This window comes from Populus alba, chromosome 4, assembly GCF_005239225.2.
Source record: "Populus alba chromosome 4, ASM523922v2, whole genome shotgun sequence".
Taxonomy (NCBI): Eukaryota; Viridiplantae; Streptophyta; class Magnoliopsida; order Malpighiales; family Salicaceae; genus Populus; species Populus alba.
This window is the reverse complement of record NC_133287.1, coordinates 9,400,118-9,416,701: the sequence shown is the minus strand read 5'-3', so window position 1 is coordinate 9,416,701 and position 16,584 is coordinate 9,400,118. Positions and strand designations below refer to the sequence as shown.

Below are 16,584 nucleotides of genomic sequence, written 5' to 3'. Positions count from 1 at the left end.
CTAACCACTTCAACAATGTCAAATTTCAATTGAAATTCGATCATTATTTCAATATTCTTATTACAAAACAATTTAAATCCGAACTCGTTTTCAAATAATTCCACCTAATATATTATTATTATTTTATGTATACAAAAATCACAAACTAAATTTGTATTTAACAAATAATCACATTATATACTTAAGTTAACTTTATATACAATTTTAAATTCAACAACTAATATATTATTTATTATGATAATATTGACAAGTTCTCACTTGAAGGTACTTATTCTCTATCATCATGTCTTGGAACATGGCTGGTTCTTGTTCTCAAGTGAGGCTCGAAATAATACGAGATAAATGTTGAGATCTTTTCAATAATATAAACCTTGCATATAAAAGCCTTAACATGCACCTTGTTTTTTTATTTTTCTCTTAAGGTTGAACAAGTATCTAAATTAAATTAATGAATGTTTTGAATTAAAAAAAAAAAGACAATAAAAAATTTAATTACGACACATATGTAATTCTTAATAGGTAAATGTATGGGTATAGACTCCATTGAATTGAAAAAATATGAAGGGAATATCATCTCAACTTTATAGATTGTCTGGATGATATTCATTTCAAGCATCTCTATGTGTTATATATACAACTTGTTCGAGCATGTATCTTTAAAAAAGTGATTGATCTCTGTGAGTGTCCCACATAAACATGTAACAATCATAACTCTTCATTCCATATAATCTGTAATCCTCTAAATTCACTAATCTAGATATGTTCAAAGCATAGTTTTAAGACCCAGCCTGGTCCAAGTCCCGGGTTCCGGGTTTTGACCCGGTCACCGGGTCGATGGGTCAATTTTTTTATTCCATTGAAAACTGAGGATGTACCCTATTAAAATATTTCTAAGCTCTACCACTAGATGATTGCACCATGACTCCATCCATTGTATTATATGAATGATGTAATGTCATGTGCTCAACAATCATTGGAGATATAAATAACCTTTCCAATCCAGAAGCTTTCTATGTGCAACAAAAATCCTTCCACTACCATTTCTGGGTTTATAACAAACATGCTCATATGTTCTACACTTAGTTAACTCTATATTTTCAAGGTAGCATAACATGAAGAAGTTTGGACATATGTTGATTTTTTGGTATCTTAGGTTGAGGAGTTTCATCATGGATTTAGCAGCATAAAAGTTATCTTTCAGCCTATTACCTTAAGGTAAAATGCTTCTCGCTCATTCAACAATTTTATCGTAACTAGCCTAACTCAACCCATAATCTGACTTGATGATGAACATATGTGCAACAATTAATAATTTGTTGTGATTTGTGCACCCCTTCCATAATGGTTCATCGCAGGCTTTCTAAAGATCAAAAAACTTGGTTATGTCTACATTTGGTTCTTCATTTATGATTGAACATTCACTTGCATAACATTGTTTCATTCACATCGTATCCATAACCATATTCCTATAAGAATTATATTTTTCATCTACAACTCCAAACACGATGCTAGAACTAAAAGGTGACCCAACCATCTTTTCTACTATGGTCTCGTATGGAACATATGGTTCTCCATATGCAAACCAACACATATATTTCTCTATGAATCCTTTTCGTAGAAGATGCATCGTTACAATAGCTGGATTGAGAAACTTTTTTATTTTTACACCTCATACATGAACATTCAATACCACTTCCATAAATATTTCCAAGTTTTAACCCTACAATTAAAAAATTCAACCCTACCACTAGGTAAGGAAAATCCAACACTATTATTAGGAACGAAAAGTTAAATCATGCATTAGGAATTGTCATTCAACCCTCTGATCAAGAAAATCTGACCTTATCATTAGGAAAGGAAATTTTAACTTTATTATCAAGAATTCTAAATTGTAACCCTGTAATCAAGAAATTCAACCCTACCACTAGGAAATAAAAATTCAACCCTGCAATTAGGAAATCCAATCCTACCATAAGGAAAATTCAACCCTGTTATTAGGAATTTTTATTTTAAACCCTACATTTAGGAAAATCCTTCCCTGCCATTAGAAAATGAAAATCCAACCATGTCATAAGGTATTCATAGTTTCAATCCTGCAATAAGGAAATCCAACCCTACCATTAGAAAAAGAAAATTCAACCATGTTTTCAAGAATCTCTATTTTTCAACCTTGTCATCAAGAAGCATCAATTTCAACTCTACAATTAGGAAAAGGAGGTTAACCCTTCCATCAGGAAGTTTCAAACTCAACCATGCAATTATGATATCTCAAGCTAGATCCCACATTTAAGTAAGTCATTTCTAAATCATGAGGAAGGTCATCTCTCTAAATGATTAAATTTCCAAAACATTTCAAATCTTAGGTAAGTCACCTATAAAAATGAGATCATCTTAGGTAAATCACTCATAAAAATGAGACCACCTAGGTAGTTCACCCATAAAAATAAAACCATCTTAGGTAGGTAACCCATTAGAATGAGACTATCATTTAGAATTTTGGGGTATCAAATACCTATTATTCAAACCATGTGATTTATAAAGGTGTTGAATCCCTCTGTTGAACTAAAGGATATTAAATCCCTTTCGTGTTAAGTATCATTTTTCTTTACAAAGCTTACTATACAAAGCTTCACACAAGACGTTGCACTATAAGCATTGTAAAAAAAGGGCAACTATTATAACCTAATTTTCACTCCTATTTTTGCACATGTCCAAAATTAGGAAAATCCAAAAAAAAAAAAATGTTTTTCTGTAATTTTAGTTTATTTTAATTATTTTGTTATTTTCTTAATTTTTATTTAATTTTTATGTGTAAAAAATCTTGAAAATCATAAAAAATAAAAATATACAAAAACAAATTAAAAACAAAATATAGTTGTGGTTAAAATTGAACCAATAATTGAGTATCACGAGCAAAATTAAATTTGGGAATTTTTGGGTCACAATTAAGGGTTAAATTGAAGAGGAGATTGAGAAATGAGGTTATTTTGATTTAATTTGGCTAAGAGTGGAGGAAATTTAAAGTTCAAGGATGATTTTGAAATAAATAGTCAAGTTAGAAGAGGGCTTCATCGAAAAGCTAATTTGAAATTGGAAGTCAATTTGGGTTAAGAATTAAAGATTTGATGAACCAAGAATAAATTTGCAACAAATAATTAAATATAGAGAAGTAAATTGATTTAATTAGAGACATAATTAAAAACAATAATGCGATTTAGGAATTTTGGGAAGCAAATGACCATATTGAAAAGGATAAAATATTAAGCACCAACTGACTCCATGTTTAATTTCATTTTAGTCTCGTTTATTTCATTCCAATTAATTCAATCCATTTCAATCCAATTGTTTTTAATTGATTCATTTTAGTCCAAATTAATCAAGCAATTAAACCCCAAAATCCTGTAATTAATTTTAAATTTTGAATTTTGGATCAATTAAGTCTAGATACCAATCTCTCAATTCCAACTCCATGATTCAGAATTAGAACCCAAATCTTCAATCAAATCTCCATAATAAAATCCCATGAGTCATTCTAAACTATATTAATTACATTCTAAATTACATTAGTTCAGTCTTTTCTCTTCATAAAAAAGATGAAGAGAGTCAACAAGAAGAGGACTAGCATTCATCCATATGGGGAAAAAAAAGAGAGCCTAGAAGTTTCATTCCCACAATGATTATCGAGTTTATAACATTAATTTTAAGGCATTATTATTTTATAATTTTACTATTCAAGTTTACATTATAACTTTTATAAAATGATGATCTGGATTCTCAAAAAGTTGCTATAAGTTTAAAATTATTATGTGGCTAAATATTTCTGCTTACACTACCAAAGGGTAATCTGATTTTGGATAGAATTTATTGCATAATTAATAAGGTCTTGCACCATGTTATGGTAGATTTCCGAATCAAAAAAATAAATTTTGACAAAATTTAAAGCCGAGGATGAAAAGTTGAATCTCTCTTGTTGGCTACTTCTCTCTGAAGCTGAAGCAACTGTAAGAGAAGGTTCTAAGAATTAACTTCCATTCGCATCTGGCCATGTTGACTGTGGCACCGAGGTATACGTTGACATTAAGAAATAGTGCATGGTTATTGAATTTGTAACAAGAAAAATTCTATTTGGTAACAATTTGATCCAACGAGATCTCATGATAAAGAGCATTGTTCCTACACGATTTCATGATAAAGATCTTTTTTTCTCAGACACGTGTGTGTCCATGGAGTTGGTCAAAAAGAAGGAGAACAAAGAAGGGAATGTCTAAGAGAGTAAAGATAAAGATAGCATGCAGTCCATTTGCCTGTCCATGGGGCTTTGAAAGGCTTGTTTCTGGTGGAATGTAAGGATCAAAGAATCTGGAGTTGCTGTCATGGCCATCTGAGGTGAATATGACCATCATTCACTGGTTCTTGTGAAAAAAATCTTCATTTTTGAGATTTATGAGGTGCTTTGATGACTTCAACGGGATCAAACTTTGAAGTTGAGTATATTTACGAGGGTATATTTGTGGCATAAAATCTCTGAAATGGGACCAGCTGAGTATTGCTTTCTTGCAGAAACTTTGATCTTGGCACCTCTCTCCGATTAGAAGAGGAGAACAAAAGTATATCTTACTTTTCTAAGATACAAAGTGATTTATGATTTGCAAAACATGAATTTTAACAAGAATTTGTTTTTGAGAAGCCAGCACTACAGAAAATGGTCAAAACACAGAAGGTTACTTGTACGAAAACTAATAAAACACTTCCTTAGGGTCATGAATAATGCTGCTTGGCTTTAGCTGACACACGACATGGCTCTTTTGGCTTTCTTTGGACCACTATATTCCAGATTTTCATTCCAGAAAAAGCTTTTTGAGGTACCTCTCTTTTATGAATGCTCAAAATGTGCTTCCATCATTGGTGCATGTTCTGAGTTCACACAAGCACTGCCTGGAACTACTCTGTAAAGCATATATATCAGCACATTTTCTTCCTATAAAATAATGAATCTTTTGTTTTCCTTTTCTGGTTTGTCCTTAGTGAATCTACTTTGACATCTTACAGACATGGATTTCAAAATCTTGAACGTTACTGAAGTTTGGTGACGTCGATTGACGAATGCATTATGGGTTCGTATAACTTTGAAAAGTCACTTGATCAGCCAAATATATATATATATATATATATATATATATATATATATATCAATTTTTTTGCAGAAAGGGCTTTGCTAGATTACTGAGATAAACATGGGTGATTCTCCAAATTTGATAGAATTCGAAGGGTGGCAAGAGCTTTAGTTTCTGCCCTTGAAGAGCATAAATTCTTCACTAGCGAAATTTTAAAACTTGAATTTTCTTTCTTTCGCGGAATAATATGAAGGTGAATCATCTGCACTTAGAATTATTTTTTTTCCCTGTTAATCGGAGGAGATAAAATGCCAGGGAAAAACAACTTTATTTCATTATTGAAGGCTGGAAAGGTGAAAACAGAAGGAACGATTCGGAAGAATACAAAGAATAAAATATCAAGAATGTGCTTTTACACGTGCTCAATACTTCTTCATCTCCTTTCCTGTTATCCTTTTCCCTTTTTCTACCAGGGATATCTAGTACAGGTGAATGAATGTGCTTAAACAGTACACCTAAAATGGACTTGATGCGATTCAGAGTTCAACTTGTGATAAGTCTATTTTTTAAAACGGTTAAACTTTTATAACCCTTTTTCTCTTAGGCATGCTAATGACAGTGTGTCAGCCCGGTATTTAGATTTGACAATGAATCAAGTTTAAGATAATATGTTTACCAAACCTTAAACATATAAACTTGACAGTCCGCTAAATTCAATGTAACTTGAGTCCGACAAGCATGTCAAACCCAAAACACTTAAACTTAATATTTAACCAATTCAAAGGCATTTGAATTTGGCAAATCAGACAAGTCTAAGGCACTGGAACTTAACAATCCACCAAATTCAAGATAACATAGGTCTGACAAACATGCCAAGTCCAAGGTAACGTGAGTCTAATAAACATGTCAAACTCAAGGCACCTAGACTTGACAGTCAACCAAATCAAAGGTGACATGGGTTTAGCAAACATGTAAAACTCAAGACACTTAGACTTGGTAATCAACCAAATCCAAGATAAGATGAGTTTGGGCAAACATGTTAGACTCAAGGCACTTGAACTTGATAGTCAACCAAATCCATGACAACATGGGTTTCGCAAACATGCCAAACTCAAGGCACTTGGACTTAGCAGTTAGCCAAGTTCAAGACAATGACCATCCTCCCTTAGGCACATCCAAAGAAATGACCATCCTCTCCTGAATCTAACATCGGGGAAGAACTCAACTTTCATAGGCTTAGCAATCTTTGACATCTTAAACTCTAATCTCCTTACACTTTTTTAGGTGTATAAAAGTATTTAAATGACCCATCATATTTCTATCAAACATTAATACAGATATAAGAGATATTTATCCCTCATTAAACGCTATCAGAATAATTATGTTGTAGGCCCTCCTCTTCACAAAAGAACAAGATTCATGGGGTATAAATACACCATGAGATCTTTAGAACATATGCTCATAATTTTCATTCTCTACTGCACATATATTTTCAGAACATTTCTTTTTAGAATATTATTATGTTTTTCTCTTTCTACAAAGATACTTATTTAAATATCAGAGAGTCTCCACCTCTACTAAAAAGGATCTTTACAGAGTTCAACTTGTGATAAGTCTATTTTTTAACAGGCTTAAACTTTTATAACCCTTTTTCTCTTAGGCATGCTAAAGGGAATGGGCATGTCTCAAGGAGAAGGTTTGAGTGTGTCAAGCCTGGTATTTAGATTTGGCAATCAACCAAGTTCAACATAATATATTTGCTGAACCCGAAACATATAAACTTGACATTCTGCTAAGTTCAATGTAACTTGGGTCTGGCAAACATGTTAAACTCAAGGCACTTAAACTTGGTAGTCAGTCAATTCAAAGGCATTTGAATTTGGCAAGTCTAAGGCACTTGGACTTGACAATCCACCAAATTCAAGATAACATAGGTCTGGCAAACATGCCAAGTCCAAGGTAACGTGAGTTTAATAAATATGTCAAACTCAAGACACGTAGACTTGGCAGTCAACCAAATCCAAGGTGACGTGGGTTTAGCGAACATATAAAACTCAAGACACTTAGACTTGGTAATCAACCAAATCCAAGGTAAGATGAGTTTGACAAATATGTCAGACCTAAGACACTTGGACTTGGTATTTAACCAAATCCATGATAACATGGGTCTAGCAAACATGCCAAATCCAAGACACTTGAACTTAGCTGTTATAGCCAAGTTTAAGACAACGACCATCCTCCCTTAGGCATGTCCAAAGGAATAACCATCCTCTCTTGAATCTAACATCGGGAAAGAACTCAGCTTTTATACGCTTAGCTATATTTAACATCTTAAACTCTAATCTCCTTACACTTTTTTTTAGGTGTATAAAAGTATTTAAATGACCCATCATATTCCTATCAAACATTAATACAGATGTAAGGGATATTTATCCCTCATTAAACGCTATCAGGATAATTATGCTGCAGGCCCTCCTTTTCACAAAAGAACAAGATTCATGGGGTATAAATACACCATGAGATCTTCAGAACATAGGCTCATAATTTACATTCTCTATTGCATATATATTTTCAAAACATCTCTTTTTAGAATATTTTTTTTTTTTTCTAAAAAGATATTTATTTAAGTATCAGAGAGTCTCCACCTTCACAAAAAAGGACCTTTTACAGGTATTAGCTGCAAGCTATCTTGACCTATACACTAAGTATGAGCTATTAACTACCTTGACTAAGAAGAATAAATAAGATTACTAAAATCAATTAATTAATCAATTATCCAACCCATAAATTCTATTTCCAGACTAGTTGAATGTTTGGTAAATCATCAACTTGGAACATGATTTGAGAAAGATTTGCTCTCAGTTAAACTCAACAATTGTTAGCAGGATCATATCCTGTCGAAGATCTCACCACAAAATACAATATGATTTGACAAGCAGAGATCTCAAACTATATTTTTCAATAATGAAATGCCTAAAATATATATGTCATTAGCTTCTATGTCCATGTCTAATACCAGTAATAATGGCCTACCGTGTCTATATGGCAAATGCACCACTAAAAATTATGTCATTATTTTCCATCTCCATGGCGGCTATACAAGTGATCTAAATTCCATCTGAAGATCACAACAGAGGGATTTGCACAAAAGGAGGTGGAAATGCAACTTTGGAAGTCGCAGAGTCAAAAGTTAGATAAGAAGATTGGAGGATATTTGGTGCATAAAGTTGGCCGTCCAAAATCAACTCAAGATAGCACTGAAACCGTTGGCGTATGAATACGAACAAATTTTCTAACTTGGAGCTTTCGTTGCAGCAGTAGACATGTATGCATATCACCCATACATGAGCTTGGATTCTCAAATAGTTGGCGTATCAAGCATTTGCTTTGCTTGTTAGCTTTCTTTCATGAGCTTGTCCAATCAGGTGGTGTTCTGATGGCTTCTGTATAAATAATCCAGATGCCCATTTGTAATTCTGCTACCTGGAAACTTATTACTATGGGCCAATGCAAGCAGCAATAACATCACAAGAACAAAGAATATGGAGAAGTGTAGAATATCACACGGAATAATTGCAAGAATAAACTAGGAAGTTTAAGTGTCGTTATAAGTTTGACTCCACAGTATTCATTTGTCAATGTAGAGGGATTCCTTTCTTCTAAACCATGTTTGATGTTGAACCAGTTGATTTTCGTTATCTTCCCTTTTTACAATGAAGAATTCAAACAATATTCACATGTAACTATCCAATAACAAAAGTCAAATTGTAATGCAAGTTGTGCCATTCACTCTTCTTCAAATGCTGTATTTAGCGGATATACAAGAATAAGATTTCCATCAAATGTTGGCTCATGTTGATCAACTGTAGCAGAAAATTTTAGAAAAATTTATTGATGACAGTGATGGTCATTTAATACTTTTTTCTAAAAATCACGAGCTCATAAATCTTATAACAAAAATTTCGGAAAATATTACTTTAAAAAGATGGAAAGTAGGAGTTCCCACATGATCTGAGAATCCAAGTGATGTCATAGCAAGAGTTCAACTATCTGCCAACTTGTCAGATGGTAAGGAAAGGAAGGTTCCCTCACCATTCAGAGCTTTAATTATCCTTGACCTTATCTCTCGCTCTCTATATAAAGAGACTTTAGGTTTATAGCAGAACACACTAACTAGTCCATTCCATCCCACTCCTTGAATGAGAAGAAGAAAAATGGCTGCCATCTCCTTCGATCCAAGAATTAATCGTCAAACGAGCAAGAACTCCCATGGAGTAATCATTGAAGAAATCGAAGGACTCATCAGAGTTTACAAAGATGGACACATCGAAAGGCCTCCTATCATTCCCAGTGTTCCTTGCAACGTGGCGACAGTAAATGATGTGACAGCAAAAGATGTTGTTATCGACAAGTTCACTAACTTGTGGGCTCGCATTTATGTCTCAAACCGCTCAGGCACGCTGCCTTTGCTTGTTTACTTCCATGGAGGCGGGTTTTGTGTTGGCTCAGCTGCTTGGAGTGTTTACCATGAGTTCTTGGCCAATCTTGCTTCTAAAGCAAGTTGCATTATTTTATCCATAAACTTCCGGCTGGCCCCCGAAAATCGTCTCCCTACTGCTTATGATGACGGCATCGACGCCTTTACATGGGTAAAACAACAGGCTCTAAATGGCTCTCCAGAGCATAAGTGGTGGTTGAGTCGGTGCAATTTCTCTAGCATGTTCCTAGCTGGTGACAGCGCTGGTGCAAACATAGCTTACAACGTGGCCACAAGGCTAGAATCCAGATACAATCCTGAGTCCATGACAAAGCCTTTGTGTTTCAAGGGTATCATCTTGATCCAACCTTTCTTTGGAGGAGAGGCACGAACTTTGTCTGAGAAAAATATGACTCAACCAGCTAACTCAGCACTGACTCTGTCGGCTTCTGACACATACTGGCGGCTATCACTACCTCTAGGATCTAACCGTGATCATCCATACTGCAACCCTTTAGCAAATGGTGCCAGCAAGTTGCGGGACCTACGACTTCCAGCTATAATGGTTGGCATATCTGAGTTGGATATACTCAAGGACAGAAACTCGGAATTTTGTTCGGCCTTGACTAGAGCTGGTAAGAGAGTTGAAACAGTGACGTACAAAGGAGTCGGCCATGCATTTCAAATTCTACATAATTCTCATCTCTCTCATACCCGCGTTCAAGAGATGGTATCCCATATCAAGACTTTCATCAACCAATGATAAAAGGAATGCGTTTCATGCTTCCTTCTTCTATATATCAAAGTCCAACTTCTTAATTTGTGATCAATCTATATTGTGTCATAAATTAAGATTCATTTTGTTCGTAAGATACATGCTTTAAGACATGCATCTAGCTATATGTCTTTGCTTTCTGTCCCGTTTATCCTGTTCTGGTTTTCCCAATACTTTCTGTTTGTTGCTTTTGCTTTTGGAGAAAAGCTTTACTTACCTATATATGAATCTTAATTAATGGTGTTTCTACAAAAGGAATATTACCATTGTAGCAGAAAATAGTTATATATTGAAGGATCGTTGTGGTAGGCATATTACTGACGATCATGAAACCTTTGTTGGAGAGCTAAAGTAAAGCACCAGCATCACAAGCATTGTATGGGAGGGCAATAGAACAGGAGTCTAGAAGTTTAAAGCAGTAATTTCACTGCTCAAGAAACGTAGCTAGTGATATATAGCACAAAGCAGTGGTATTGTAATTAAAAAAAATAAAAAAAATTGAGGGCATTAAGAGATGGTTCATCTAAACTATATTAATGGAAAAATAACAGGTGATAGCACTTTTGTCTAAAATCCGAGCATACAATGGAGATATGGAGCAATGGAATTAGTAACAATACTTCTATGTCGAAGCCTCTGGTCCCTCTCAAAATCTCAATCTCAAAACTTAAATCTCAAAACTTAAATCATTCAGGTTCTAAAACTTGGTTTATATTATTTTATAATATATCTTTTCAAGAAAATTTACATAAACCTGCACTATTTTATACTATTAATTAATTTTAATTAAAAAAAATAAAAATTATAAAATTTAAACTCGTGATTATTTAATCAGCAAGTTTTTAAATTAAGATGATTATTTAACATTATATTAGAATAAATCAATCATATCTTGCTCTGAAAATTAGCCTTTTTTTTAGCAAACTGCTTTATATCTTCCATCCAACCATTTTAAAATACTATGTTTTCTATTCTTTTTACTATTTATCAAATATTTTATTTATTATTTTTTTAATAATATATCAAACAATGATAAGGAGAAAACTTAAAGATCATGTGGATGACCAAATGACATCCAAATAACACAAAAAAAAAAAAAAAGAAAGATACAAGGTGACAAAGCCTAACAAGAGAATTGAGATATTGCAATAAAAGAAATACATAAAAAAACAAGAGAGACTTAATAAAAGTTGATAAGTCTGATAAAGGTGGTACAAAAGAGACCACTCAATAAAAGAGAGGGTAGGAGTTCTTCCATAAAAAAGAAAAAAGAAAAAAGGGAGATTGAAATGGCCAAGAAATTATGATAAGAAAAAGACATCATTCTAGTTAAATAGTAAGCCAAAATAAAATAGCCACTTGAAAAGCCAAATCTTAAAAAAGATATATAGTTAGAGAAATATGACAGCATCCATAAGGAGAAAAGTGATTAAGAATAGTCATATTCATAAAAATACAATTCTTGAAGATAAGGCTACAATGATAATAAAGGTGATGTATGTCGACCTCAAATTATTATGAGTTTGAGGGATGTGTTAAAAAAATAATCAAGGTATTATTTTCTAATTAATAAAAGAAATAGATCAAGGAATTGAACAACTCAAAGCAATCAAAAATTTATTTTAATTAATCATTTAATCAAAGAAGATGATAAAGCATATTTTATAATTTGTTTTATTCTATTTTTTTATGTCTTACTATATAGCTATTTAAACTCTACAAAAATTTAATGTAAAATATATATCAAATTACTAAATAATAATATCCTCTTTTATTCTGAATTTTTTTGTTCTTTATCTCTTCTATCGCATGATAGTTGCACTAACATGCATGTATATTAATTGTAAATAGATGAATATTTTCAACTTTCAATGACATTGATTATTGATCGTTTTCTTCTCATTCAACCAGATAGTATTCAAGCATGCAACGAGGGAATGCAATTCTTTTACAAATCAACTAGCCAAATAAAATTTTTTAGAAATTTATATACTTATTAATTTTAAAGGAGATGAGCAAGCATATTTTATAATTTGTTTTATTTTTTTTTTTATATATCTTACTATATGGCTATATAAACTCTACAAAAATTTAATATAAAATATATATCAAATTACTAAATAATAATATCTTCTTCTGTTCTAAATTTCTTTATTCCTTGTCACTTGTATCGCATGATAGTTGTACTAATATGCATGTATATTAATTGTAAGTAGATGAATATTTTCAACTTTCAATGACATTGATTATTAATCGTTTCTCCTCGTTCAACTAGATAGTATTCAAGCATGCAATGAGGGAATGCAATTTTTTCACAAATCAGCTAGCGAAACAAGAAATTTTTAGAGGATTAAAATTAGTTGAAATGCATTTAAATTGATCCAAATATCTACATTAATTAAAAAAAAAAATCTCTAGAGGCTGTGCCATTGATGCTCGATTATAAAACCCCCCTTGATCTTTTGCAAAATATTACAGCTTTTAGTCAGACTTAAAAAGAAGAGCTTCTCTGCTAGCTTTTTGGCATCTTGGTTAATTTCCAAATTCCACTAACCCCGTATCACAATGAGTTCATGTTCTGCTCTTCCATTACGACTTACAGTTCGATGGATTTGAAATTTCATTTGCTTCATGCTTATTCTGCTGCTCATCTTGGTTTCATTATTGCAAGTGTCTTAGCAGTTAATTTCTACACTTTGTCAAGTTAGATTTCATTCGGTTGCTCTCATGAATTTGTCAAATCACCAAAACTTGTTTGAGACTCCTTCACTTCATCCTCTAAAGGAAATTATCGGGAATTTATTGCTTGACGTGTTGTGCAGAGACTATAGGATCAGTAGCAGATATGATTATATATGATATGCAAGTATATAGCAAACAACTTCTGGTGACTTTATAGAGATAAAGTGGATATCTAACAGATTGTCTCGATAGATTTGCATAATTGGATGCTGGTTTTGTAAAGAAAACAGGAATATCAGATCCCCTGAAAGTTTACAGATCCTCCAAATCCTGTGACCACATAGAATGCCTTTTTCAGTTTGGGTTTGGTATCCATGAACAACTGTACTTCAGCTTCAACTTGGTGGTTTTCTAATCAAAACCCTGATTGGTCTTTAAGACGTGAACCTTTGGGAACTAGAACTGTATTCTGTATTTTGCTAACATTGTTTAAGGACTAGGAGTTTCTGCTTTTCTGTACATTGCTGCTTTGATGTCTGGCAGAATCAAATTCTATACATTCCTAACATTGTTACCATATTGTAGAGCTTTCGTTTTTATTGAAATGAGCACAGCACAGAGGACAGAATCAAATTCTATGCCAAACCCATCAAACTAACGCTTCATTTGGAATATCTGATTAGAGCTACCAGATATGGTTGACAAAGAAATCTAGTTTCTGGGCTGGGGATTCCGGATGGGAGATTGGCTCAAAAGTCAGAGGAAAAAAAGCTAAAACAGATGGAATAAAAAAAGCAGATAAGGTGATCTTTGATGAATAAAGTTTGCTGCCAATTTGCACGTACTTTGAAGTTAAAGGAGAAGCACTTTCTCAACCATTACTCCATTCAAGTCGGTAGAGACAGTGTCAAGATATAATATTGATAAGAGGGATCTGTCAGTGAGCGAGTCATCGTCCTCCGAGTGCTTGCCTGTGTTATCTTCCTCGCTGCTGATTACTTCCACTTGATGAGCACACTGTATATAAACAGTCTGGAAGGCTACCTTGGGTTTGGGTTCTTTGCGACAACATGTTGACAGAATCATTGGAAGAACTTCCTGTAAATTAAGCAGTCTACTTAACTGAGTTGATTTGTACAATTTATCATCTTGATTCTTGCAACTGATTAGTGACTAAGTCAATACATACTCTAACACCTCCAGGAAACTAATCAGGTAGTTGGCGAACCATGAATTTGGATCTTAGAACTTGAAATCGAGTTGCAGTATGTCCATTAGTAAATATATCTGTCAACTGGTACATAATGGACATATGTTTAACTGCTTCATTAACCATCTTTTCTCTAATTAAAATGATACTCAGTTTTCACATGCTTGGTTCTTGCATGGAAGACAGGATTCGAGGCTAAGGCTAGTGCTCTGCTCTAATGCTATCACATCAGATAGTAGGAGGCGAAGAAAGACAGATCTGGAACACGCATGTATTCTATAGGGTCCGACATAATTGTGTCCTTATTAGAGGAGAGTTTCATTCCTGAAGTCAGAGGACAAGCTAGATGTTTAACACCAATCATTTTTGTGATGTCAAGGAGATCACGAAGATGAAATTTTCCCTTTAAACTAACAATGAAAGAATGAATGATAGAAAAGCTAGATCTAGTGATAATGATATCATCTACTTAGACCAACACAAAAGGTCTAAAAGTATTAGTGAATGACATAACCAAATAATAATCAACTTTGGATTCCTCAAAACCAAGCTTTAATAATTGTTGAGATAACCTTCAAAACCAAGCTCTTGCAGCTTGTTTAAAGCTGTAAAAATATCCATAAAAATGACATACTAGATCAAGTTGAGTCTTATAAATGTTTCGTTAAGATTGTTCCATATAAAATTCTTCATTAAAGGTGCCAAGTAGAAATGCATTGGAAATATTTAGTTTTCCAACTAAATGTTACAGCAAGTGATCAAACCAATCTAATTATAGTTAGTTTAACTACCGGAGAGAAAGGTCAAAGTAGTCAATTCTAGATTTTTTATCAAATTCTTTTACCATAAGTTTGGCTTTGTAGTATTCAATGTTATATTAAGTACATCATTTAATTTTAAATACTTATTTATTCCTCACAACATGTTTACCTTTTGGCCTTGGACATAAAGACAACATTTTATTCTCCATTAAAGCACCAAATTCACATCTCATAGTTTGTCTCTTTTCATATTTTGTTATTGCTTGTGCATGGCAAGTTGGCTCATATTCTATAAGTATATTTTGCAAACAATAAAAAAAATGACAAGTTGTATAAAATATTTTAAAACCAAGATATTATTTAAGTTTTTAATTTCTTGTTTTAGAATGTGTTATGATAACTATGTCATGGTGTTGAGGAATTTATAGAGATGGAAGAGTAAGAGATGTCTGATGTTAGTGAGGAATTTGTAAGGATGGAGTTATGTTTAGGTTAGGGTCTAAAGGATTTGTAGGTGATATAGTATTTTAATCAAAAAAGAAAGATGAAGGTTAAGCATTATCATTTTCGAGAAGAATTAGGTGGTATATTTATTTTCAGAATTTAAAGATATTAGAATTGCATAAGAGATAGGAAACATATTTGTCAACATCTTGCTATCTTTATCTGGTGAAATGTGGCATTTATCTTTTGTTGAAAATAAGTTATCATCAAATACTACATGTTTGGAAATGCAGACCTTAAACATGTTCAACTCTAGGAAACTTTATCCTTGTTATTGATTAGCATATCCAAGAAAGAGACATTGTTTGCTATGAAAAGATAGCTTATGATCTTTATAGGGTTATAAGTAAGGATAACAGGAATATCTAAAAATCTTAAGGGAATTTATGATGGCAGTTTTTTTATGGATCATAAAGTAAGTAGATAAATCATGTAGGACAAGTAGGTGGTCGATTTATGAGTAATATTGTTGTAAAAAGGCATCAATCTAATATTTATTTGGTAGATTTGTTATTGCTAATAAAGTTAAACCATTTTTTTGGATATGTCAATGTGTTTTTTTTTGCAATACCATTTTGTTGTGAAGTATAAAGGTAAGTTAATCTATGATATATCCTATATGTTGCCAAAACAAAATTTAAAATTATTGAAAAGATATTCTCCCCCATTATCCCATTGTAATTGTTGAATTTTAGAAGAGAATAAATTTTCAACAAAAACTTTGTATTCTTAGAAAATAACAAATGCATTGAATTTAGATTGCAATGGATACACCATATGAATCTACTAAAAGGAAGTTTTATAGCTTTTCCTAATTGACAAGAGTTGTGGAAACTTAATTGTTTAAAAAAAATCATAAATAGATAAATAATTACACAAATGATTCAAGGTGGACTTGGATGGATGCCATGTACGTTTATGCTAGTGTTCCTTTGAATTTTTATTCCTAGCATAGTAGTAAGTAACACAGATTATTAAAAAAGCTCTTATGACTAACAAGTGGGAAAAAGTCCATTTTCAACTAGTTTTTAAAGCAGGATGCGACTTGTCTTATTTTTATT

At 32.7% G+C, this 16,584-nt stretch overlaps 1 protein-coding gene across 1 annotated transcript; it reads left to right on the top strand.

Annotated features, from left to right (window-relative positions):
• The first annotated feature begins 9,282 nt into the window (after positions 1 to 9,282).
• Positions 9,283 to 10,555, top strand: LOC118055993 (probable carboxylesterase 17). Its single transcript, XM_035068059.2, has one exon. The coding sequence runs from the start codon at positions 9,314 to 9,316 to the stop codon at positions 10,352 to 10,354; it is 1,041 nt and encodes a 346-aa protein (XP_034923950.1). The 5' UTR covers positions 9,283 to 9,313; the 3' UTR covers positions 10,355 to 10,555.
• Positions 10,556 to 16,584: the final 6,029 nt, after the last annotated feature.

Bases quoted from the DNA above. Each gene is read 5' to 3' on its own strand.
- LOC118055993 (XM_035068059.2), top strand. From the start codon at position 9,314: ATGAGAAGAAGAAAAATGGCTGCCATCTCCTTCGATCCAAGAATTAAT.